The sequence below is a fragment of the Coloeus monedula genome, assembly GCF_965178545.1.
Source record: "Coloeus monedula genome assembly, chromosome: 6".
Lineage (NCBI taxonomy): Eukaryota > Metazoa > Chordata > Aves > Passeriformes > Corvidae > Coloeus > Coloeus monedula.
Genome location: NC_138786.1, coordinates 62230864 through 62257557, shown reverse-complemented (window position 1 = coordinate 62257557; position 26694 = coordinate 62230864). Strand labels below are relative to the sequence as shown.

At 45.3% G+C, this 26694-nt stretch overlaps 1 protein-coding gene across 4 annotated transcripts in view; it reads right to left on the bottom strand.

The window, feature by feature from the left end:
* DDHD1 (DDHD domain containing 1) overlaps positions 1-26694 on the bottom strand; it is a 60661-nt gene that overhangs the window by 7063 nt on the left and 26904 nt on the right. For all 4 annotated transcript variants that reach the window (XM_082284115.1, XM_082284116.1, XM_082284117.1 and 1 more), the window contains 5 exons: positions 25930-26077; positions 14952-15058; positions 14530-14636; positions 4765-5030; positions 3314-3389 (listed from right to left, as the gene is read on the bottom strand). In XM_082284115.1, the coding sequence (XP_082140241.1) occupies positions 3314-3389; positions 4765-5030; positions 14530-14636; positions 14952-15058; positions 25930-26077 (704 nt within the window). The remainder of the gene's footprint in view (positions 1-3313; positions 3390-4764; positions 5031-14529; positions 14637-14951; positions 15059-25929; positions 26078-26694) is intronic.

Below are 26694 nucleotides of genomic sequence, written 5' to 3'. Positions count from 1 at the left end.
TAAGTGCACATGAAGGATCCTTGGGATGCCATGTGCCTTCCCTGTATGTCAGCACATGGAATGAGGGCGCAGGAATAATGGTCCTTTTCATCTCTTGGATTCCAGTGCTGCACAAAACATTCCTCCTCCTCCTCTGCCTTGGCACTGGTACCACACCTCTTCCTTCCAAAAGAAGTCCCAACTTGATGGAAAAAGAAGAAAACTGGACCTTCAGCATGGTTATTCCATGTCACATGCAGCAAGGCACTGCTCTGTCACTAAAATGGTCCCTTGAGCCTGCTGCAAAGCTGCTTTCCTTTCCTAAACCCAAGCTTCACTCAGACTTTACCTTCTGGCAGTTTGGACAAAAAGCTTTCTCATCTTCAAACACAACAGAAAGAGACATTCCCAGGGCAATCCTTTAAATGGAGTAAGTAACCTCTAGCCCTGTGCATCTGATACTCCTGTGTCGAGCATCTGAAGGGCACAATTATGGCTTTTCTGCTTTAGGGAGGAATCAGACAGTGCCTGCCAGCTTGCACTTAGCAGAGGACACTCAAAAGAGGCTGGGAAAACCCCCAAAAGGTTTCAGTGGTTACACAGTGCGTGGCTTTTGTTCCACTGCTGTCCCATCATTTCTATTGATAAACAGTGTTGGAGTCCCCATCCCTGCAGGGATTTAAAAGCCATGTGGATGTGGCACTTGGGGACGTGGTTTAGTGGTCTCAGGTCTTTTCCAACCTTAATTCTATGATTCTAAACCCCAAATCCTTTAAATTGCAGGCATTAGACTGTCAGTGCTGTTGCAAGGGGGCTGAAGATCAGGCTGCTGTGTTAGAAAACCTAACAGGAACAGAAGATCAAAATCTTTCTAGAGAATATTTGTTAATTTTGGTGTTTCTCCTGGAAGAAGGAGTGGGGCATTTTCCTGTAAATGTTCAGTAACACAGGAGACATGTTTAGGAAATGACCTTTCAGTGCAGCACTTCTCTCCTGGTTGGGATTCATAAACAGAAGACTTAATGAATTTATTTGTATTTTAAGCAGAAGCTGAGCCAAGTACTCATCCATTCAACTTAGCACTGCAGTATTTTCATAATTAAGTAGAAAAAAAAGCTGAATGAGTCAACAGAAGTGAGGCAGAGGAGTCCTTTTGTGCATCAGTACGTGCTGGGCACACAGGAACGTGAAGGACAGGTTGGACCTTCCTCCAGAAGAGTTTCTGTAACCTTGGGTGAGTGAGAAGTGCTGAGGAACCCTGGAGCCCTTTGGGACAGGACATTCCAAGTCCAGATTTAAGTGGAATTCCATGTCAGTACTAAGGAAAACTGAGGTACACCCTGCTCTCCTCCTCCCTACCGTGACTGAAAATCATCCTACAATAAAAAATTTCCTCTTTTCACACCTCAAGGGCATAAAGGGGTTGGTGCCTCACCATTCCCCATGTTCTTCAGCCCCTCATCCTTTAACTCCAGCTCCTCTTGCAAGGCTGGTGGGAGAAGGCTGTGCTTCTAAAGCTTTCCATTTACAGTGGGTTGTTGGCTTTGCTTTTAACCCCCACAGCTCCTGTTGGGATTATTCCATCATCCCATCTGAGGAGAAGCAGAGGAAGAGAGACAAAGATCCCTCCCCCTCAAATTCCCACTCTCGTGGCTTGTCCAATATTTTATTAGAGTACAGCACACCCCCTATCTTCATGTTTTGTGGGGTTTCTCCTCCCCATAAAGTCAATAATAATTTCATTTCCTCTAATATTAAGCACGAACCAAGCAAGCTGCTGTATTTCTTCTTGTATTTGTCCTGCCAAAAGCAACCTTTCTGTTTGCTCAACATCAATCTCAACTCTCCTTCATGTGGCACCAGTGATTCTGTCTCATCCTGGGAACCCTAATTTTTTTTTTCAGTCCATAGAAGAGCAGACATGAAGAGCCAAGGGATGGTGGTTGGCACACACAAGGTCGCTCCTTTCAACAAACCAGTCAAGAATGGTGTGCTGGACTGGTTTGCTGATGATTCACCCTGCTGGAATCCTCCCTTGCCATCATTTCCAAGGAAAGCTTCTCTCTCTGGAGCTCTGTCTCAAACAATGGGAGTCACCAATGTGAAGCTTCACAGAAACAAAACATCTCCCTCTGTCAGTAAGGTCAAGAAAAAGGATGTACTGCAGTGGAAATGCTACCTGAAGATTACAGATCTATCTCATCTATTTAGGTAGATAAAGTCCTCTTTATCTAAAGTTTCTTCTCCCTTTCTTTTCTCCTCTCCATCTAAAAAGCAACTGTCCAAAAACCCTTCAGTTTAAACATAACTGAGTGAAGAATAATCTTTCCCAGAGCTGGGGGAGGACCAGCCTGACTCCAGCTTCCTTGATGGGAGAGATAATAGCCTGACACATGCTTTCAAGCAGTGATGAAAAGGAGAAGGCTGTGACAACATCAACTATGGTTGGTTTCCTCTTTTTTTACGGCTCAACATTGACCTTGGCTTCCAGGAGCCCTTCTGAACTCAGAAGGAAAGAAAAATGGCAAGTTAAGAAACAATAATCCGTTTTATTCTCATCTATCATGTCACATTTTTATGGTTTAATACTTCAGGATGGAGTTGAGCAACTCAGAAGTGTTGCACATCCCACCCAGGAGCGGGAAAATGCCTTTTCCCAAAGATAAGGAATTCTAGCAATTTGTACAGCTGATTAGCAAGCAATCTGCTTCATGAGATTGAAAGTGTGCTAACTGTCAGAGCAGAATAATTTGGAAGGAAAATCCACTCCTGGAGGAAATTCAATCAGATTTGCTCAGAGATGTGACATGTCAGAAGGAGTCCCCAAGGAAGATGGATTATTCAGTGGAGTAGAAGTGAAACTGTTTCAAATATGTGATTGATGTAATCTGCCAAATGGGTTTTACCTTCCCACAGAATTGTGTGTGTGTATGATATAATAACTAGGCTTATGTATTAAATATATTTATAATCTATAGATTTACATATATGTTTACATATAATTTCATATATAACAGAAACACAGAATGGTTTGGGTTGGAAGGGACCTTAAAACTCAGCTCATTCCAACCCCTTGCCATGGGCAGGGACACCTTCCACTAGACCAGGTTGCTCGAAATTTATTACAAATATAGAATTGCAGTAAACAACAAGAACCTCCAAATACTGTTTACATACTATATGTACACAACACTTCATCCAACATCCAAATTATTCTACCAAAATCATGTCTAGGGACAAGGGAAAAAACAAAAGTAAGCAGAATGACTCATACTGCAGGTGTATTTTTACAGCAAGCAGAAAAACTCAGTAGAAACCTCTTAAACATACATACCTTAAATTTTAAGACAGGTGGTTTTGATATGGTGGATGCCTTTAACTCATGTAACCTCTCTTCTATCTCTCTCAACCTGGAAAATAGAGATCTTTCTGAGATCCAATAAAAAATGCAGCTTTAACCTCTCTGATCCAAACAGGCATTCCTGTGGGGTCCAACAGTTTTGTCTGCTGGGAAGAGAGAGTGATGGTGTCAGTATTTCCTGGAGCAGCTCAACTGATTAAGCATCAATGTCTGTCAAATCCTGTTTCTCTGGCCACAGAGGGAATCAATCAAGACATGACAATTCCCCTGTTCACCACCCCAAGCACATGCCCACCCTTCTTCCTCAGGAGTCGCTGACTCACCTCCAGTTTCCTTGGTGATTTTGCAGCCAAATCACCTGCTTTATTTTGTTTTAAAATCCCCAAACAACAACAAAGCCCCAGGAAATGGTCTGGGCATTATGGAGTTCTGTATGGAGGTGGAATATCTGGAGGATGGTGCCCCACCCTTTCAGCTACCATGAAAAAAGGTTGTTCACCTGCTTTTCTGGTTGGCCTGAATTTAAAAAAGCAGCTACAATACAAAGCACATGTATGGATGGGTAAAACTGTTCCCCAGCCCCAGCAGAATTCCAGGGGTTACAGGATGTCAGCAGTCGATTTTCCATCATTTCACACTGAATTGCTCACAAAGGGGAGAGCCACTCTTTCTGTGCAGAAGTGCCAGTGTCAAATGATACTTGGGATTTCTGTGGAAGCACTTCAGAGGATGCCTGAGGAGCTGGAGCACGAGTGTGAAAATGGCCATTTCTCCCTTATCACATGTTTGTGATATGCCTCAAAGGTCATTTTATCACTGCAACACTTCATTCGGTTTCTGAACTTCCCTTTTCTCCGAAATCTTCACTTTGTCCAGCCCTGCAGCTGACAGAGACATCCTGCACCCATCCCTCGTGAGACACATCCTCATTCCCACCACAGCAGAGCTGCTGCTAAATGAATGCTTCCCAAGTACCACCAATACTCAAGATTGGTTTCAGGAAGGAACCAAAAACTGCGATTCATGATTTGTCATGTCCCACTTGAACGACTGAAGTTGCTATTTTTAGATTCTCTGTCTATTGGGTGTCTCACAGCACAATATCCCCAACCCTGGAAGTGTCCAAGGCCAGGTTGGATGAGGCTTGGGAGCAACCTGGGATAGTGGAAGGTGTCCCTGCCCATGGCAAAGGGTTGGAACTGGATGATCTTGAAGGTCCCTTCCAACCCAAACCATTCCGTGAGTCTGTGTGGATTCAGAGCTCCCTGTGCCTGCCCAGTGCTGTGTTTAGCATTTACCACCCAGCCCCAGCAGAAGAACATCAGCCACCAAAGATAACAGCCCTGGTGGGTTCTGGAAACACCCAGAGGGCGTTATCCAGGGATGTGGTTATCTCCTTTAATCCCTGGCAGTGGGGCCATTACCGTTGTTTGGTTATGTAAAGTTCCTCGAGCAACCGCTGCTCCTCGTAGCTCATCCAACGCTCTTCCAGCTCCTCCTCCTCCTCCTTCTGCAGCAACTGCTCATAGAGCCTGACTGGATTCCAGCCAGTCATGATGTCGTAGGTGATGACACAGCCCAGTGAGTGGGACACGATGGAGACCTTCCCTCCCTTCTCCTCAAACTCTGGATTCCGGGAGCAGAACAGGGAGTACAGGCGGTTCAGCTCCTGCTGCAGCCCCTTCACCAGCTGGGTCAAGAGGGTGAGGAGAGAGAGTTTAGTATCAACATCTTGTTGCTCCAGCTGATGTTCAGGAATGTCCCCATCCCACACTGACCCCTTCCTGTTCACTCAGGCTGGGAAAATGAGCATAATCCCATGGCCAGCAGCAACTGCTTGGCTAATGGTCACTGACTCCAGAGGTTCATCCCTCTCCTCCAGAGCCACCAGCGGCCACCACAAAGGACACGTGGTGACCCTAAAACAGCTGCACTGCACGGCCCAAGCCATCAAATTGAAATAAACACTTCAATAAATGGCAGCTGTGCCTGAAATATTGAACAGCACCCTCTGAAGTGAGCATTACCTGGTGTTCACTGGCACAACAGTGACTACTGGCACAGTGATATTTCCCTTCTCACTGCATTCTCTCCCATTTTCTCCACAGCACTGAACATTTCTCTTGTGTCAAGAGGCTCAGCTCCTTTGTTAATTTAAGGAGGATGGAAGGAGCCTGAGCCACACATGACCTGGAATCACCTCACGTCTCTGCCATAACCTTGGCATCACCCTACCAAACAAGTCATGCCCTCTTCTCCTTTATCACTGTGAGCAATAGGGGATTGGGAAGAGAAATCCACTAAAATGGATGTGCTCAGACATGGCAGTGAGACCCTGGATGGGTTCTGGGAAAATATCCTCAAATTGCTTTTGGGTCTCAGCAAAGCAGGCTTGAACTCACCAAGCCTTTCATTTTCCTCCCCACTGCCTGGCTAAAAGGAGATGCAGCTTTCAGTCCTCCTTCCCTTCCTACACCTGCACCTGCTGGAAATTATTCCCAAGGAATCAGAATGAAAAGATGCTGCTAAAAAGTAAAAAGCCTCATCTCAGGTAAGAGGATGAGACTGGAGGAGAAAAGGCACAAATGAGACACACAGAGCCAGAATGTGAACATTTGATATAAACAGTGCTTAAAACCCAGTTTTCTGGTTATAGGCTTCCAGGAGGGAAAAGCAGGAGTGCAGTGCAGTTCTTGAACATCACAGACTATTCCTATAGTACTACAGCAATGAATAAATATCAGTCCTATGTTCACTGAGTCTCTCTGCTCCAAATCCTACATTATAGGATAAAAAGGTACAGCTTCCCAGAAAGTATTTTAGAGAGAAACACTGAAAACCATGAGATTTGGGAACTGGCCAATGCAAAAAAAAAAGCCAAAAAAAGGCAGCTTTGCCTGTGAGACTCAGCATGGAAACTGAGCAATGCTTCCAGGCTGTGGCAGGGAGGAGGACAAACAAGAGAGTGCAAATCATTCCCTTGTTAGCAATGGGAAATTAAAGCTGTGGAACATATAATTTCAGCATGATTTTTCAAGAGCCTGAGTCATTAGTGAATATAAATATGAATGGCACCAGAAGTGCCAGTGTTTGATACACATTTTACTGAGGGAGAATCCACACAACAAACCCGCTGCCTGAAGCACTGTGAAATGCTTAACAGAGCCTTGCAGCAGCTTGGAGAAAGGAGCATCAGAACACCTATTTTCAACTGGTTTTGACTGTGATGCTGCCTCTTCTTCCATTTGGGTCTACACAGACTGTGGGCACAAACTTTCACACATGAACAAACAGGCAGAGGTTTCAGCAAGAGCTGGAGCTGAAAATATCAATCAGGATGAGCTGTGGCTGGCTGGGGTTTTCTCCATTTAAAAAGGTTTTGATTAAAACCTCCAACAAAATAGCAAGAATCAGTTGAAAGCAAAGTGTTTGGGGATTCCTGCCAGAAATGGGTAAAAAATCTTCTGGCATCATGGCATTTCCATTAGAAACATCAGATCTTGCAATCTGAGGGCATAAAACAAAACACCCTTGGAAAATCCTGGTTGGACTCTGAGTCCAGCCCTGATTTTAACTGTCCTTCTCCTTAAAAACTTGCTGCTATTGAGAAGTTAGGCACAAACATGGACATAACTAAGAAATGGATTTCCAAATAGGTGCACATTTGCAATTTTGCAGACCAGAGTCCAAGCACTGAATCCAACCAAATCACCCGATGGAGATCATTCCTTCAACTCCAAATCCCTCAGGTAATTGTGGAGTAGAAGGTCTGCTGTGGGAAAGGCTCCAGATTTCCAGGCACTGTGAATGGTCTGGTTTGCTGCTCTGCCAAAACCAGGAGCCCTCCACCTGCAGTGAGCTCTTAGGGATGTTGGTGTCCTGCCAACAGTCCTGTGCCAGTCCTAAGATTAGAAACTGAACCTTTTTGGTGCAGAGTAAGGAAAAAAATAGGAAAAAAAAAAAAAGGAAGAGAAAAGGAAAAGCATATTCATTTAAAGTCCCAGCTAAAATCCTGTTTGGTTAAGCAGCATATGAAGTTAAGATTATATTTATTGGGGGTTGGAACTAGATGATGTTGAAGGTCCCTTCCAATCCAAGCCATTCTATGATTTAATCCTGATCTGCTTTCTGAAGTCTTAAAAAGCATAAAATATTCCAACTTGTGCAAGAAAAGTTTGGTTTGAACAGGGTTTTAGTGCAGTAAATGTAACATGAACTGCATTCAAATCTTTTGTAGTTACAGCTTGATATACCCTAAGAATCCATACAAAAATAGCTTCTAAAAACACTGACTTTACGTTGCCTAAAATCAGTGATTTTTTTCGTTGGATTTAAACATGAAAAATAAAACTGCCTATCAAATTTTCTCTCCTAAATGGCAACACTATAATAAATTTTTAAGAGCTGATTTTTTTATGCACAGCTTGTCTTTCTACTCTCTCTAAAAGATCTTAATTAAAGGCTCACTATTAAATTAAAAAAAAAAACCCCAAACAACAAAACAACAACTCCCTCCTCAGCCTCCCAAACCCCAGGCCATCCAAGTGGCTGCTCCGTGTCTGCACCTCATGGCTGGGTTAGGGTGATTGGGTGCCTCATCCTGAGCTTGCTGACAGCTTCTCCTGCCCTCCACTGCACCTCCATCCAAGGAACTCCTGGTTAAGTCAGCCCTTTTCCCACTGCTTTCCCTGGGGCTCCTGCCAGCCCCAAACCTCAGCATTTGCTGGTCCGTGGGGTCTATTATGTGCTTAGGAAGCACCTGCTGGTTCTGCCTCAAAACAGGAGAGCAGGAATCATCCAAAAAACCCCAGGAATGGTGGGACTGGAGGAATGCAGCATGACCAGATCCCTCTCTCTCTTTCTAGCTCCTTTCTTCCATCCTCCCTCCCAGTTCCCAGCTCATTTTGGGGACAGTGGGAGCTGTCTCTCCATCCAAGGGGTTCATAGGGCTTTCCCCCCCAAAAGCCTAGAGATTCCTTAAGTTTCTGCCCAACCCATTTTACCATCTCCTAAGGCTTCTCCCACAGACAAAACAAGCTCAAATACATCACAAAAGAATAAATGAGGCAGCAGTCAATTGAGTTTTTTTCCCTCTGCAGCTGCTCTGGCTGCTCTGTTCCATCACCCCCAGCTCTCCCAGAGGGAGCAGGGGAATGCAGCACGTTCACCTGTCTCTTACTGAGCAGATCAAACACTGTAACAAAGGCAACAATTCCTATTCCTTCCAGAAAAGCTGTATCAAATCCCATCCTCCCAGCTGGCCCTCCTACCTCAGCACTCATTCAGCCGCAGCCTGAGGACACTGAGATATTTCCAAGAAAAGGCCTGGAGTGACAGGACAAGGGGAAATGGCTTCCCACTGATAGAGGGCAACATAGATGGGATATTGGGAAGGAATTCCTGGCTGGGAGGGTGGGGAGGCCCTGGCACAGGGTGCCCAGAGAAGCTGTGGCTGCCCCTGGATCCCTGGAAGGGGATTGGAGCGGGTTGGATGGGGCTTGGAGCAGCCTGGGACAGTGGAAGGTGTCTCTGCCCATGGCAGGGGGTGGAATGAGATGGGATTTAAGATCCCTTCCAACCCAAACCATTCTTATGATTATTATCTCCCTTTATCAGCTGAAGTTTTGCCAATAAATCCTCCTTGCAGGAAACTCAAGCCTGCAGGATCAAGTTGCTCAGAAGGCAGCAGCTCAGACTAACTGAGGTTAAATGCTCTCTGCCCTTCAGAAACCAAATTAAAGGCAGAGCAAGGAATGGTCTTTCCACACACTCATGGAGAGCTGGCACGAGGGCCACGCAATTCCAGGGGAAGCCAAAACCCAGAGCGCTGACCAAGGAGCAGGAGGCTGGACTTGATGAGGCCAAAAATGCCCTCTGCTTTCCCAGTTATGTGCCTGCCTAGCACATGGCTTCCAGGAAATCAAAAAATAACAGCTTATCCCATCCATTCAGGAATCCTGGTGGCACAGGGCTGTGCTTTGTAAGGATGAGGCGGGGAGTCTGAGTCAGGTGACACATCCCTGTCACCTCAGGCTGAACAACACTGATAAAAAGGGCAGCAGAATCATGTCTTTTATCACCTCCTGAACTGCTGGATCATGATGGGAACAAGAACTCGTGAAAGGCGTGAGACACCCAGAGCTGCTGCCCTTTTGTGCAGAGCATTACCAGCATCCTGTGCCGAGCTGGAAAAAAGCAAACCTCTAAATTCCAGCAGCAGCATCCCAAACAGTTGTTCAACTTCTGAATTCCAGCAGCAGCATCCCAAACAGTTGTTCAACCTCTAAATTCCAGCAGCAGCATCCCAAACAGTTGTTCAGCCTCCTCTGAGGAAATGCAGCTTTGAGCATACCAGCATAAATAAGCATGGATAGCATGTTCCTGGCAAAGCAGAAGGAAATTGGGCTCTGTGTGTGGTGAGCAAACACCTCCTGGACCCACACCAAGGAGATCCAGAACTCCATCCCCTGATCCATTTTGTGGGCACATGGCTGGCGTTGAAGGGGCTTTTCAGTGCACACCAAAATTACCAGAGTAGAAAATGACATTTTCCTCTCAAAATCCAGGAAATGAGTTTTTTCAAGATAACAAGGAGTACAAAACCCCTGCTGGCACCTGAGCACAGCACTAACACAGAGCTTGAGTGCTGCTCCTTTCTCTCTGCCATCTCCCCAGGATCCTCACTCACTGGACAATCTTCCCACACCCACAGTTTTTGAAGAAGTATGAAAAATAAAATAAAATACCTGTGGAATGGGAGTGCAGGAAACCTGACCTCTGCACCCTCTCCAGCCTGAACAGCAGGACTGTTTCTGCAGGCTTTGTGGGAAAGGAATGTGAAGGAGAGCTGAGGAACGGTGAGCTCTGCAAGCAGCTCTTTCCAAATGTCAAGAGAACTTCAGGAGAAAGTGCAAACTCGTTTGAAATTCAGCCAGCAGGCAACAGGGAGTGGGAGCCAGCTGGAGGGGGAAGAGGGTCCTCGAAAGCCAAGGGAAGAGCTGCAGCTCAAGGGTGGATTGTGAAGGACTGGGAAAGCGAAGATGAGGAGTTTTTGCTCCACGTGGCCCAGGAGAACGTGCTAGCAGAGCTGGTGAGGCTGCTGACCCTCCAGGAGACAACAGTTGTCACATTCCCTGATGGAATCACTGAGGGATGCCAGAGGAGTGTCACAACAACAGATGAGAGGCCAGAATGAGCCGTGGCTGTGGGAACAGACGGGAAGGGCTCCGTGTCTTAGGGATGATACAGAAAAAGGATCTGTGGATCTGAGTCTCTCTCTTAAAACCCCTCTTGCTGTCGAAAAGCTGACTCTAACCCATTTCCAACAAGTCACTGTGCTCAAGATGAAGTTTAGGTTCAGGCAGAGCCAGTAACCAATCACTTTATAAAGCTGAGAATACATTCAAGGGCAATCAAATTAATTAAACCAGCCATGGAAGTGCTGCCAAGCAGCTCCTTCACTATTAGGTTCAACAGGATATGCAAAACCAATGCTGAAATAGTCTCAGTTTAAAATTTTCAGCTTCACATCTTGTTTTCAAACACGCCTGAACCAGTTGCCTTTTATTGCTGAAAGGAGTGCACAGGAGAATGGTATTTCCATTGCAAAACTTCATATCCAAGAGGGATGAAAGCTCTGGTAAAACTTAATACCTCTCCAAAATTTCAAGAGGTTAGTCATTCATTTTCCTTTTAAATATGTGTATAAGGGCAAACCATGAAGCCATTCCAAGGTCAGGACTCTAAGCAACCTGTTCTAGTGAAAGATGTCCCTGCCCATGGCAGGGGTTGGAATGAGATGATCCTTAAGGTCCCCAACCTAAACTATTCCATGATTCTAAGGTGGACAGTGAAGTTTCTCCACTTTTATAGTGCAATATTTGCACTAAATCCTTAGACATCTTGGGATGATGGATGTAAATAATATTTATCCTGCACTAGAGGCATTTTCTGCCAAGACATATCCCAATAATTTACAGAGTTACAATTAGCCTGCAAGTGAGTACAGTGAAGAGCAGTAAAAAAAAGGCACTTAACAGTTTAATGAAGGTGACAATTCTGAATTTACTATGCAACAATTGGTCTTTTTAATCTCTGTTGCAGCCATTTATTATTAAAGAAATACGAAGCTACAGTGACACAGATGTGAAACAAAGTCACCCACTGAGGACACTAAAACCCAAGATTACCTTACCACAGATGGACCAGCAAGGTCAGAGGCAGAATGTGAAATAACTGTTCATTTAGACATAGGCCTGTGTGCATCAAAATACCCATTTATTGCTTTTTCTCACACCTGGGTAATGTTTAAAGAGGGATTTGGTACAGAGGAGGATACAGCACAATTCTCTCCCACAAAAACACCCCAGCTGAATCTGTTGGCTGCAGTCTGAGCCCAGACTGGGATGTCCACGGGGCTGTGCTGAATTATTAATGCCTGTCTGGTATCACATCGCATGCCACAAGTCAGAGGCACCTTTTGGGTATTCTCCTGCCACGCTGGAGAAGAAACAGTAACTGAAATCAGAGAGGGGGTCACTCACCACGCTCTGGGAAGGCTCAGATGAGCAACCCAGTGCCCCTGAGACAGCTCTGTGCTCTCCTGGGACACTGACAGGACAGGGCTCCTTCCCCTGGAAGGAGACAGTGGCTGCCACTTGCAAACCCCTTAAATGAGCTGCTTAAAGAGTGGTCAGGAGCTTTAAAGAAGAAGTTATGATACTTCCACGTGGGGAAAAATCCTTGGAAGGGGAAAGAAACTTCCCATCCAAGCATTGTGCCCTGGGTGCTCAAAACCCAAAATGCCAAGGGGGTCCTGGGCTGCATCCTTGGCACTGTGGGGAGCAGGGAGAGAAGGAGGATTCTCTCCCTGCCCTGGTCACAGGAGAGCCCACCTGGAATGCTCTGTCCAGCTCTGGGGCTCCCAACAGCAGAAGAAGCTGCTGGAGAGAGTCCAGAGGTGCCAAGGAGCTGCTCCAAGGGCTGGAGTCCCTCTGCTCTGGAGCCAGGCTGGGAGAGCTGGGGGTGCTCACCTGGAGAGGAGAAGGCTCCAGGGAGAGCTCAGAGCCCCTTGCAGGGCCTAAAGGGGCTCCAGGAGAGCTGGAGAGGGACTGGGGACAAGGGATGGAGGGACAGGACACAGGGAATGGCTTCCCAGTGCCAGAGGGCAGGGCTGGATGGGAGATTGGGAAGGAATTCTTGGCTGTGAGGGTGAGGAGGCCCTGGCACAGGGTGCTCAGAGCAGCTGTGGCTGCCCCTGGATCCCTGGCAGTGTCCCAGGCCAGGTTGGACCGGGCTTGGAGCAGCCTGGGACAGTGGAAGGTGTCCCTGCCCATGGCAGGGGGTGTAACTGGATGGTTTTTCAGGTCCTTTCCAACCCAAACCATTGTGGGATTCTGTGGCTGCTGAGAGCCATCAGCTGAACAGCAGCCTCCTCTTCTCTAGGCCGAGCTCACCACATTCCTCAATTTATTTCCCAGGGGCAAAGCCAAATTTAATAAACTCCTTTTGAGATCCTTTGAGGATTTCTGGGTGGAAAGCACTGGAAGTGGCTGGAGAACACAAAAAATTGTGTTGGGGTGACAAAGCAGTGAGCAGGGGCATTAATTCTGAGCAATGTGTGACCATGGGACTACTCAAAGACAAGGCTCATTCCTGAGCTGGAAGGAGCAAAGTGCCACAAGAAAAACACGCTGAAGATGGGAAAATCATCCAGAAGAATGCTCCATTTGACACTGTTGTGTTAAACTCTGCAAAGTTAGGTCAGAGAAAATAAAATGGGAGAAGGAAGAGTAACTTGTGTGTATTGCTGCAAACATTTCAAGGAAATTCATTAGATTTGATGAAAAAAAAACCAACTCAGTATTTGGTAATCAGATCTAAGCACACTCCTTTTATGTCAATTCTCACACCCAGGGGATGGTGATAAACCTGTAAAACTGCAGTTCTACTGAGCAATGAATTCAATTTTCATGCACTGCTGGCCAGCACACCTGAACTTTACTCACTGATCCATTTCCCATAAGATGTCCACAGACATGCCAAGCCTCTGATGCAGCTTAAAAAATAGCTGTTTTCAAGCTGCCAGAGAAATTTTCAGTGCTTGCCACTAAAGTTCACGTTGGGCTTCAGGTACACAACAAACAGGGAAACCAGAGAGACAGTGGAGAGCCCTGATCAATGAATTCTGCATTACTGAGCAGAAAGAGAGGTACAGATTTCAGTTTTAAAACTGTGTTGCCAGTCTAAAGAATTTAAACACACCTAATTTGACTGAAAGGTAGCATCAAATTCCCAGGTAAGATTTGAAAGCCTCACTCTGCCCCAGTCTAACCATGCTCAGGGTACCGAGGCTGCAAAAGGATTAACACTACTCCATACATAACACAGCCAACACAGAAAAAACACTGCAATTCCTACAGAAATTCATCCTAAAACAGCCACAGGGGTTTTCCAGTAAGTTTGATACACGAGGGATGCTATGGGGATGATGCAATACCCAAGTTTTACAGGCTACTTCATTTATTCAGGTTATTATCATTTATTCAAGGCTTATCATTTCTTACAGGCCCCTATCACTTATGATCATATTCCTGGCTTTTCTCCTCTGATTAATGGGGTTACTCAACAGCTACACAGATGGGTCAAGGTAGGATGGGAGCATCCAGGATATAAACAGCCCCCTGATAAACCAAGTGGGGATCATTTTGGTTTCCCTGCAAGGCAAGTGTACACAAATGTGCTCAGACTGGCTTGGGTGTGTTTGCTTGTGCTGCCATCCCATCTGTCTTCAGAAAGAGCAAAAACGAAGTGACAAATACCCATGGATTTTATCAGAGGTAAAAAGAATCTCATCTCCATGGACTCCCATTGGTATAAATATGAAGGAATTAAAAAAAACCCCACGCTGTTAAAACCCTTCCCATTTCTAAGCTGTTGTTACAGAACCATTTTAGACATTTCTGCTCTAAATAAATGACACAGATTGTGCTTGTTGCTGTCTTTCTTCTTCTCTCAGCCTTAAAACCCTGATTACTATGGGTGACCACGACATACCTACAAAGTGTTAGCACCCTTTATGCAGGTTTTCCTTAGAAAGGAACTTTCCCAACATTCCCAAATCCAGATTGTTTCGGCCCCTATGCCCTGCTGTAGTAAAATTTACATAAAAATGTGTTTCCCACACTTACCTCATCCCTGTAAAGAGGACTGGTGTAGTACATGATGTCCATGGCGCTGCTGTTGAGCATATCCCGTAAACCCCGCACTTTATCCGGAGTTATGGAGTCCACAGTGTCTGGGAAAAAAAAGAAGAGACTTAAGTTACATCCAGGAGAATGATTAAACAGAATCATGGAGTGGTTTGGGTGACCTTAAAGATCATTCAGTCCCACCCCATGCCATGGGCAGAAACACCTTCCACTGTCCCAGGCTGCTCCAAACCCCGTCCAACCTGGCCTTGGGCACTTCCAGGGATGGAAATGTTCAAAGCTGTACAAATAAAACCAAACAAAAATCCAAGCAAGGCACAAGCAGAGAACACAGATGGAAGTTCTGGGGAGAGTTTTGCAGACTGCAGCTGCTGGAGCAGCAAAAGAAGCGAGTCCTGTACCTCCATCGAGGGTCAGCTTTGATCTCCACTCCACTGGGAGGAATTCCACGTGTGTTGCAAGATTGGAAAAATACTTTTCTTCCACTTTTCTTGCAGTATCTCGCATCCTACAAAAAAGAAAGGAACGTGTTCCTATACAGACTGTTCTTGGCACAACACATTTCCTGAACTACTGCTTTTCCATACATAGAATTCCCTCGATTTCAAGTTTTTATTATGAAATACCTAAATTCTCCTATAATGAAAAAATTCTGTGCATTGCTTGCTCAAAGGAGTCTAAATGTATCACACTGTGGGCTTCACATAATCCACCTAAATTCAATTCAATTCAGTTCTGGTGGGTTTGGGGCTGAATGCGAAAGGTAAGGATGAGAAAATTAGAGAAGAATGAGAAAATCAGAAAATAGAAAATTAAGAATTACACCTCTGCCTTGAAATCTACAATCCACTGAAATCAACTATTTGACCAGTACAGAAGGAAGACAATTCAGTGCTTTTAAACATAAAGAAAACTCTTAAAAATAGGGCTTGAAAGAGCAGAATTTTATTTTAATTTTACATCCTGAATTGGAAGGCTTGAAAGCTCCAAGGGGGAGAAACAGGATCACTTATGAGTGCTTTAACTTGCAGGAGCAGATGGAGAGGCTTTTAAAAGACTTCTCATTTTTACAGCATATCTGAACATGAACATTGCTGCACCTCTCTCAAGGGATGAGAAAAACTTCAAATACCTAAACCCCAAAGTATATCTGACCCTCTCTGTTAACAGTCAGGGGGAAAAGGGGAATAATGATAAATTATGTTCTTTTAAAAACATGACTTGATTTGTGTTGTGTGAAAAACCCATCACTGGAAAGGAAAATCAGCATGAAATCATATTCCATATTCAATATCCAGGCATTTCTGTTGACATCCCTCAGCACCCAAAGTGGGGAAGTGTTTTATTCTCCTTTCTTTCCCTTACCTGAATCCTGGCCCCAAGAGTATTCCCATTTTTGAAGATGAGCACAACAAACCAAATCCAATCCCCCTGTGCTGGGTTTCCAGCACTTGGTTCCCAGTTCAAAGCATCAAGTTTTTTATTTATTTCAGTGTTTCAATGTGTTTTTTCCCCCTATTCTCAAAGCAACCCCTTTTTAGTTAATTCTACAACCAAAGGCACAATGATGTTCATCTTCCACCTGCACTTCCACCTGTCCAAATGCTGTTTAGTGAGTTTAATCCCTGAGCTGAGGCACTTTCCTTGGATGTATTAATGCTCCTCTGCTCTTCAGGAGAAATGAGACTCACTACCAACACCTGGGACAGGAATTGCTTCATCTGCTCCCTGTGCTGGGCATTCCTGCACCAGCACTATCCAAAAATCCTATCTGGAGAACTCCGCCAAAATCCAGTCTTGAAAAGGAAAAGGATGGGGTAGGAAGGGGTAGGAAAGTCAATGCCTTGGGGAAGAAAAAAAAAAACAAAACAAAACCATTCTCTACAAAGACAATTAATTCTTCTTCTCTATCATGTTTTTTTTTACCCCAGGAAAAGTTCATTATGCAACTAAAAAGGCAGATTAATCACATACCACATTTTTTAAAAAGGCAGTGAAAACATTTTTCCATCACTGACACTTAATTTCTGCTGAAAGAAAAGAAAAAGAAGGTGGGGGGGGGAAAAGTAGGAAGGGAAATGAAATGGGGAAAGGGGAAAGAAAAGTTGGGGGAGAAGGGGAAAGAAAAGTTGGGGAAAAGGGAAAAGGAAAGGGGGAAAGGGGAAAGGAAAGGGGGAAAGTGGGGAAAAAAAAGGGGGAAAGTGGGGAAAAAAGGGGGGGAAAGGGGGAAAAAAGGGGGAAAGGGGGGAAAAAAGGGGGAAAGGGGGGAAAAAAGGGGGAAAGGGGGGAAAAAAGGGGGAAAGGGGGGAAAAAAGGGGGGAAAGTGGGGAAAAAAGGGGGGAAAGTGGGGAAAAAAGGGGGGAAAGTGGGGAAAAAAGGGGGGAAAGGGGGTGAAAAAGGGGGGGAAAGGGGGAAAAAACGGGGAAGGGGGAAAGAAAGGGGGAAAGGGGGAAAAAAGGGGGAAAGGGGGAAGAAAGGCAGGAAAAGGGGAAAAAAAAGGCAGGAAAAGGGGAAAAAAAAGGCAGGAAAAGGGGAAAAAAAAGGCAGGAAAAAGGGAAAAAAAAGGCAGGAAAAAGGGAAAAAAAGGCAGGGAAAGGGGAAAAAAAAGGCAGGGAAAGGGGAAAAAAAAGGGGGAAAAGGGGAAAAAAAGGGAGGAAAGGGGGGAAAAAAGGCAGGAAAAGGGGGGAAAAAAGGCAGGAAAAGGGGGGAAAAAAGGCAGGAAAAGGGGGGAAAAAAGGCAGGAAAAGGGGGGAAAAAAAGGGGCAAGTGAGAAAAAAAATGGGGAAAGGGAAGTAGCATCCTTTACATCCTTTTTTCCAAAGCAGTTACTGCAGGCCTGTCAAACAGCCAAGAAATGCAACTGCTCAGCATGACTGTTTTTAAAGCCTGGTGTGACTGCACTCCTAATCTCCTGGATTCTTGTCCAACGAGATGGCAAAGGTTTAAATAAAGCAGAATATCCTTCCCATGATAAGGGGGAAAAAAAAATTCAGCAAGAGGATCTGCTTAAATTAGGATTGATTTAAGGCCTGAGCTGACCCATCCTTGCCAAGCACAAAACCCTCCCTGCCACCCCCACACACAACAGGACGTGTGAGAGCCCAACTTCAGTGTGGAATTACTAGATTATAAAGAAGATAACATTTCAGTGAATGTATTAACATTCCTGGAGTCCCTGAGTAAGCAAAATAAAGGAGATCTTTGGAAATGCCCACAGCTCCTTGGTATTGTTAAGTCAGCTTGACTTTCTCTGCATGAAGGAGGTGGGTTTGGCTGGGATAAAGTAAATTTCCTTCCTGGTAGCTGGTACAGCACGTTTTGGATTTAGGATGAGCATAATGTTGATAACACACTGATATTCTGGTTGGTTTGGCTGTGCTTACCCTAAATCAGGGACTTTTCAGTGTCTCATGCTCTGCCCACGAGGAGCTGCACAAGAAGCTGAGGGGGAACATGGCCAGGAGAGCTGTCCCAGACTTATTCCTGGATTTTTTTCCCCATTATTATTATTTTCATTATTAAACTGTTCTCATCTAAACCCATGGGTTTTACCTTTTCCCAGTTCTCCTCCCCATCCCTCTGCAGCTGCAGGCTGGGGTTAAAGCTCAACACCAACAAAGAGGAATTCAGAAACAGTTCAATTCAGCAGGAAATTAGCCAAGCAGCAAATTGAAGCTGATCAGCTTAAAAGCAGTAAAAGCATAGAAATGTTGTATGAACAAAGCACAGAATTTTACACAGCAACAATTACTTTAAGTGAAGGAAATGGTAAATAACCTGGTCCTAACAGAGCAGGAAAAAACATCCACATTATTTACACATCAGTAGCAGCTGGAAATATTATGGAGGGACAGTCATTAGACATGCCCATCTTTAAATACAACAAACAAATACATTGTTTGAAAGGGTCCTGTTCTTGTTAAAGCTCTTCACAAACAAACTGACTCAGAGGGGGAAAATTTAAATAAAAGTCAAAAGCAAGAAACAGGAGTTTGGAGAAAATAGTGTGGCCTTGCAATTCTGCCAAAGCTTCTGGGAAAAGCTTCAGGTCTCCCCTCCTAAAAACCATGTTGGCTTTTTGTCCTTATCCAGAACTTTGGAAATGTAAAGCATGATTTTACTCACATGAGGATTCACTTCATGGAAGTTGAGGCTGTCCAGCTGTGGTCCTGCTCCCAGCACAATAGCCCCAAACTTGTTAAATCCCAGAATGGTTGGGCTTGGAAGGGACCTTCAAGACCATCTCATTCCACCCCTGCCATGACCAAGGACACCTTCCACCAGCCCAGGCTGCTCCAAGCCCCAGTGTCCAAACTGGCCTGGGACATTTCCAGGGATCCAGGGGCAGCCACAGCTTCTCTGGGCACCCTGTGCCAGGGCCTCCCCACCCTCACAGCCAGGAATTCCCAATTCCCAATCTCCCATCCAGCCCTGCCCTCTGGCACTGGGAAGCCATTCCCTGGCTCCTGTCCCTCCATCCCTTGTCCCCAGTCCCTCTCCAGCTCTCCTGGAGCCCCTTTAGGCCCTGCAAGGGGCTCGGAGCTCTCCTGGAGCCTTTTCTCCTGCTGGAATGATCCTGAACAAACACAATCACTCAGGTCCATGAGAAATCCAAACCCCAGCTCTGTGCAGATCTTCCTTAGGCCTTGCAGAACTCATCCTGGTAGAAGTGCACAAAAGCTCTGTTTCAACCCATTTTTGTCACCTGTCACCTCACGGATGCCAAAGGCTGTCAGAGCTGCACTTATCCTCTCATTATCTCCCAGCTGCAATGGCACATCCATCTCCTGCTCACAGCAATCATTGAAATTCCCAGTGCAACACACCCCATCTACATCCAGTGGCACAGCACCACATCCCCCACTGATTCTGATCAGCAGTTTGATGAAATTCCAAAGAAAATTGGGTGTAATTTCCAGGCAATGTAGCTACAGTCACATGCAAACCCCCCAGCACACACACCTGCTTATCTGTTCTGCTATAAAGATGGGTTTATTATTTTTTTTTTCATCTTCTGGCTCTTAAAAATAAATTTCTTTTTTAAATTTTATTAGATAGCAAATCCCTCTACTCACTTGTTAAATTAACACCAACTGAAGTAATAAATCCTCATCTAAGCAGGCAGAGAATTCACCTGACACAAATGCTGTAATTGAAATACTGACCCCAGAGCAACAATTACTTGAATCTGTGCATTGAATCACAAGGAAACAACTATAATTTATGATTTTTCTAAAAGAAAAACCCACTTATGCACAGATGCAACGCACACCTTAGAAAGAATTCTGACATATTGCTATTTTCCATGCAAGAAGTAATGGCCTGAAAACAGGTACTTTGAGATTCACCATGAATAAAATGCGCCTGGCTGCCTTTCTCTGATTAAAATAATAAATAACAAACTCATATTTTCCCAGATATATAGCCTTGCTTAAGTGAGTATATTCCAGAGATATGTTAACATATTTAGAATTATTACAGTGGGGTTTTTTTAATCTCATGCTACTAGTTTTACTCTTGTGTAGGGTTTACAAATCCTCCATTAAAAACTGGGGAGTTGCAAACTGAGTCAGCTTCAGCTACTTCCCAAATTTCGCAGAATGATGCTGATGTTAACAGAGCAAAATGCCTGAAAGCTTGAAAGAACTATTCATTTTAATTTTATCTTTGCAGGCTTTCTTCAGTCAGATAATTCATGAGAGAGAAATAGGGAATGGTCTTTAATTTAAGCATTACACCTGACAACTTCTTACTCTGAACTCTTGATTTCATGAAATCACAGAATCCCAGAGTGGTTTGGGTTGGAAGGGACCTCAAAGCTCACCCAGTTCCACCCCCTGCCATGGCAGGGACACCTTCCCCTGTCCCAGGTTGCTTCAAACCCTGTCCAACCTGGCCTTGGACATTCCAGGGCTGGGACAGCCAGCTAGGCAACCTCTTCCTCCGTTCCAGGGCCTCCCCATCCTCACAGTGAGGAATTTCTCCCTAATATTTTATCTAAACCTGCCCTCTGTCAGTTTAAAGTCATTGCCCCTTTATCCCATCACCATAATTCTAAGAGACAGGGCAATGGGATGTTCCCAGGAAAAACCACCTCAACTCTCACTATTCCCTGCAAAGCCACGTGGCTCCATTCCTGGATTTTGGTCACAGAACATCACAAATGATGCTTTGAATCATTCCCCAACTGCTCTCACCCCCCTGGAGTTCCCTCAAACCGAGCCCAGCGCTCACTGCCTCTTTGAGGAAATAATGCCATGACTTATTGAGGAAGCTCAGGGCTGGCTTGGGCTAAATTTGCTAAGCTGAAGTGAGAGCAGCAGCCGTGAGTAATAAAAAGGGAGATCTGCTGCAGCCAGAGGAAAGGGGAGGGCGGCTGCTCCCCAAAGCTGAGCTGCAGAAATGCCAACTCCAGTCTCGCTCCGGGCGGATTTCAAAGAGCAACTGCAAGACACAAGTCATGTTCTGCCACTGTTGTTCTCTGCTGCTCTCAGAAAACTGCTGTGAAAATTGCTGCTCTGTGACACACACAGACTCATCTTACTTCAGAGGAGAGATGGAAATCCTAGGATGCAAACAAAGGCAGCACGACTGGGATTCACACTTCATCCTTTTGAAGAGTAACAGGATTTTGCACGATCAGAGGAACAGAAGCTGCTTTGTTGGTTGATCACAGGATCCTGGGACAATCCTGGGAGATCCAGGTGCTCCAGACTCCCTGCCAGCACTGTTTTCCAAAGGGCAGCAAGGCTTGCCCTGCAGGCATTCCCTGTCCCTGCTGCCATGTCCTGACTCCACCACCACTCACTCCCATCTTCCAGGCGGAATCCCACATTTTTAGACCCAACTGGAGTGATCAAGTTTGCAGGGAGATCACATAGGTGTGATGGTGTGGGCAGGGGAAGGGCAGAAACAAGGGATAGGGGAAGGATGGGAATGGGAACAGCCCGGGGGATATGCCCAAGTCCTGAACAGGCTGTTACAGCTCCTGTCCAGCACACAGCCACGTGTCAGATAATAAATATACACAAAACAAGCTGTTACAAAAGCATTTCATGCCCTAACTATCACCTTTTACCTCTTGGCCTGAACTTCTCTTGCAAGACAAGCTCAAGTTGAAACCTGTAAGCCAATATTTACCATCTGGGTGCTTACTTAATTCAGAATTAATACCTGCACCAAAGGATGAAAAACAAGCATCTAATATGTACTTAATGCAATGCAAGCTTTGGAATGGAACACAAAGCTACGAAATATCTGAAGAGCTACAATTATGGAAAAGATTTTACAGGAAAATCGTCATTTTCGACTCCAGCAGCACATATTAATGCACTGAAAGGCTTCTGAGAGGCTCTGCACGGGCTTGCATATCAATGGAAATGTACCAAAATAGCTATTCCAAAGTAATTATCCTAATGATAATCCACAATTAAAATGCTTTCTAATGGGACTTGCAATAAAAATGTAATTGGTGATTAGGCCAAGATGCTGGTGCTTGTGCAGACAGCAATTTTTGGGCTATGAACAGCAGCACAGACAAATGTGATTTTGGAATTCAAACAGGAGATTCAGACAGAGGCAGAGGCCAGCTCTAGGCTGAGAGCAGCCCAGGAGTGACACCACACTGCAGCTGTTATGGAAAAACACAGGAGAGTTACTTCACTCATTCCTCAAACAGTGGAGCTGATGAAATTCAGCTCAGGTCTGAGCCCTGCCTAAGGCAGGTGGAAGGCCTGAGCTTTGCCTACATCAGGTAAAACAAGAGGAGCTTTGAAAAGGACGTTGGAAACATGGATAACATTCCTAAATATCCAGAGGAGGCCACCAAGATGATCAGAGGGATGGAGCAGCTCTCCTATAAGGCTGGGAGAGTTGGGATTGCTCAGCCTGGAAAGGAGGAGGCTCTGGGGTGACCTGAAGCACTGAAGGGAACCTTCAGGAGAGCTGGAAAGGGACTCCAAGAGCCTGGAGTGCCAGGACGAGGGGGAATGGCTTCCCACTGCCAGAGGGCAGGGTTGGATGGGATATTGGAAGGAATTCCTGGCCGTGAGGATGAAGAGGCCCTGGCACAGGGTGCCCAGAGAAGCTGTGGCTGCCCCTGGATCCCTGGAAGTGTCCAAGGCCAGGCTGGATGGAGCTTGGAGCAGCCTGGGACAGTGGAAGGTGTCCCTGCCCAAGGAATGAGATGAGTTTTAAGGTCCCTTCCAACCCAAACCACTCTATGATGGCAAATTATACTCGTAATGTGCAACAACATCTCTCCTTCCCATCATTCACAAATTCAACAAAACCAGAGAGCAGCTTCCATGAAAAAACCACACTCCAAATAACGAGTGTGTACAGTAATAAGACATCCCAAAGAGATTTATTTAAAGCTAACACTCTACCTTATCACAAACCAAGGAATTCCAGGATCCTGCACCTGATGGCAAATAAAACCCCCCTACATTTAAGAGCATTCTGCCATAATACCTCGGTTTGTATTAGGCAGAAATAGAGACTACAAAGCCTTCTCCCTTAAATAACCATCCCTATGGTACCAGCACAGCTCAGAGCACATTATTCTGCTCACGCTGGGGCAGCTGAATCACTGCTCCAGCCTGGAGGAGGGACTGCCTCTTCCCAGACAAGCTCCCAGTGAATATCAGTGCTGACAGGAGCAGCTTGTTGCACCAGCTGCCATGCTACATTTAGATAAAAAATGTGTTTAACTACAGGGAGAAGAAACAAATTATGCCACATCCACCACAGACCTGCTCATCCAAGCATCCACAAAATGCATCTTTTCCATTTACCCACTCACAGGACACCCTGCAACCCCAGCATCCAGCCCCGCTAATGAGAAGATTTGAGCTCCAGTCCTTAATGAAATTAGCGCAGGTTAATTTGGAATTTCCCTGGACAAGGGTTCTGTTTTCACCTCTGTAACCAGCAGGATCTGCCTAATGATGCAGCAGCATCGTGTGAGCTGCACCAGCTTCTTCTCAAGGTGATAACCTGAGGACAGAATGTGTCAAATGAGCTCTGGTGGGGTCCAGCCACAGGTTTCCTACTAAAGAATGTGCATTCAAAAGGCAAAAAAGCCCCCACTGACATCTTCTCTTCTTAGTTTCTACTTTAAAGTGTGGACGGCCAAAAAATACTTTTCCTTATTCATCTCATTTTTCAAAAGGCACCACTGTGTCCTTAATGGAAAAGCATGTAAAAAACCACCCCAAAAACCAGACATCACACAAATATCACGGATGAAGGTGCTAACAGCAAGTGCCAGCATGGCTTGTGAGAGCTTGGCAGACACTCCTTCTGAAAGCTCTCCCTACAACATATGGGATGTTCCTCCCTGATAAGTTTTAAGTTGTTATTAAAAAAAAAAAGGGGGAAAAAAAAAGATACTTCAATCTAAAATGATGCCTTAATTTGCAAATTTGGTACAGAATGCACAATTTATGCCAATAATTAGCACTTTAAAAGGCTATGCAGTGCTGTCTGGTATTTCTTGAGGATATGAGTGAGATTTACTGGAGCACATAAAGTCTTGTGTCCCTTTTTTTGAGAAAATATTTCATATGCTGGGCTGCCAATTAGAGCAGGACTTACAGAATGAGTATCTCTGCACTGTGACCTGAGCTGAAGTTAATCCACCAATATAACCCCTGTATCTATGGAAAATGGAGGGGGGAGAAAGACTAAGCAGAAAAATTTAATGATTCCAAGGCTGAAGTTTTATTTCTGGCCACTTTAAAACAGCAGCTTATATGGAGGCTATTTGCATTCCCAGAGTAATTCCATCCCACAAAAATGGAAGTTTTTACATTTATTTTGATGACTTAACTTTGAACCAAGGGCTGTGGATCCTTTCTCTCTCTGCTTTGGATTGCTGGCTCTGAAACAGCACAAAGAGCAGTGAAGTGGCAGGAAAGGGAGGGTGGGGAGCTGCAGGTTGGTGCTCTGAGGTGACAAATGACACACAAGTGACATGGAAAGGTTTACCCTGGCACCCCAGAGGACACTGGAGTGGAACAGTGAGCTGAGGGGACACAAGGGGCTGATGACACAATGGCACAGAGCACACAAGCACTGACCTACAGCGGCACACTGGAGGCAAAGGGAGGGTGACAAAGCTCCCACCACAAAATCCCAGCAATCCCAGCTCTTCTCACAGGAGCCACTGGGTTTGTCAATGTTTCTGTCAGCTCTGATGGAACCTGGAGCTACTTGGGACACACCTATTGAATGATTTGTGCAGTAGAGACCTGTAATTAACACCGTTTTAGCCTCTTCTTTCAATACCATCTTTTCAGGTGCATAGAATCACAGATTGCTTTGGGCTGGAAGGGATTTAAAGATCATGAAGTTCCAACCCCTGGCATGAACAAGGATGCCACTCACTGTGCATGATGGCCTTGCACACTCACAGGAATGGAGCAGCCACAGCTCTGGGAAGCAGCATTCCCAACAGCCATTTGCAAACCACCCTTCACAAAAGACATCCTGTGAAGAGATTTCACAGCCTTTTGATCACATTTTGCTTCTCAGCCGGGCTCTGTGCACAGAGCTCCCACGAGCAGTCTCACAGCAACAGCTTCAGGAGGGGCTTCTGTCCTGTTAGCAATGACAACATTCCTGTATCTCCCCATTGCCCCTCTTGTACAGGATGCAGTTTGCCTGCCCACTATCCCAAGAACCAGCTCTGAGAGATTCCACTCCGAGATCAGCTTCCCTATACTACTTAACCAAAAATTTTCTGCTCAGTTACTCACTTCCCAGTTGTTACTCACTTAATTCATCCAGGTGCAACTTAGAAACAACATTCCCCTCAGTTATGACCAAATGAAAAACCTCTCCCTGCTCAGGAAAGCCACAGACCACAGGAGCCAGAACTTCACACAAAATCCTTAAGGCTGGAAAAGGCCTCCAAGGTCATCAAGGCCAAGCTGTGCCCGATCCCCACCTCGTCACCCAGCCCAGAGCACTGAGTACCACATCCAGTCCTTCCTTGGACACCTCCAGGGATGGGCACTCCAAACCCCCCTGGGCAGCCCCTTCCAATGCTTAACAACCCTTTCCATGGAGAAATTCCTCCTGATATCCAACCCAAACCTCTTCTGGTGCAACTTGAGGCTATGTCCTCTCTGAAAGTCTCAAGTGCTGGGGATAAAATCAGAACAAATCTTTGCTCTTCTTGCTCACAACAGCTGCTTTCCCCAAGTCCATACATCCCAATTAACATAAAAAATAGTGTACACACAACACAAAGATTAATGACTCAGGGGAAGAAGAGGAGAAGGAACCAGGGAAAGATTCAGCTTGAACCAAAGGCTCTGCTGTCACAACAACAGCCTTACACTGAGGCTACCTCAAACATTCCAAAGCACTCACATGGCTGTGTTTTTGATGATCCTTCCTTGGTCCATCTTCTGCCCAATCCCATGCACAACAAAGACAATGTGACTAGTCTGTGGTGGCTTGTCTTCTAACGTGGCCTCTTCTACATAGCCTCTATGTAGCCTCGTCCCACTACTCGAAGCTGCAGAAAGAACATTATCCCACATCAGTGACATTCTGCCAAGCATAGTGCTCTCATCTGCTGACAGAAGCTTGGCTTTTCTCAGGCCAACACACTGAAAATCAGATTATATAATATATAATCATAAAACTAAAGGATTAGCATCTCTTTTTAAACCCCGAAAGATTTGAGCACCCAGGTGATACCAACACCCATTTCCACTGCAAAGGGAGCTAATTTCAGGTATGTTTTGAAGAACAACTCTTCAGAAAACAGTTGTGTAACTGTGCACCCACTTTTACAACACAACACACCCTTCTCCTGGGTGTCTCAATCATTAAAATTCCTTCTGTCTCCACCTTACTCCCGCAGCATGGAAGGATCATGGAAATGACCTGGCCACGTAAGTGATTAAGTGCTGTCGCTTTATCCACCCCAAAAAAGAGAGCTGGCTGAAAACCTCCAGAATTTGTAATTTTTAGGGGAAAACTTGCTTTATTTTGAGCTGATCCAACCTCAAATTTCCCCCCTCGTTCTCCAGCTCGGTGGCCAAACTAAAAATCGATTCCCCAGGGTAAATGTGGGAATTTTCTCCCTGCTGTGCTGACAGGCTGGCAAACCCATGGGCACAATGTGCC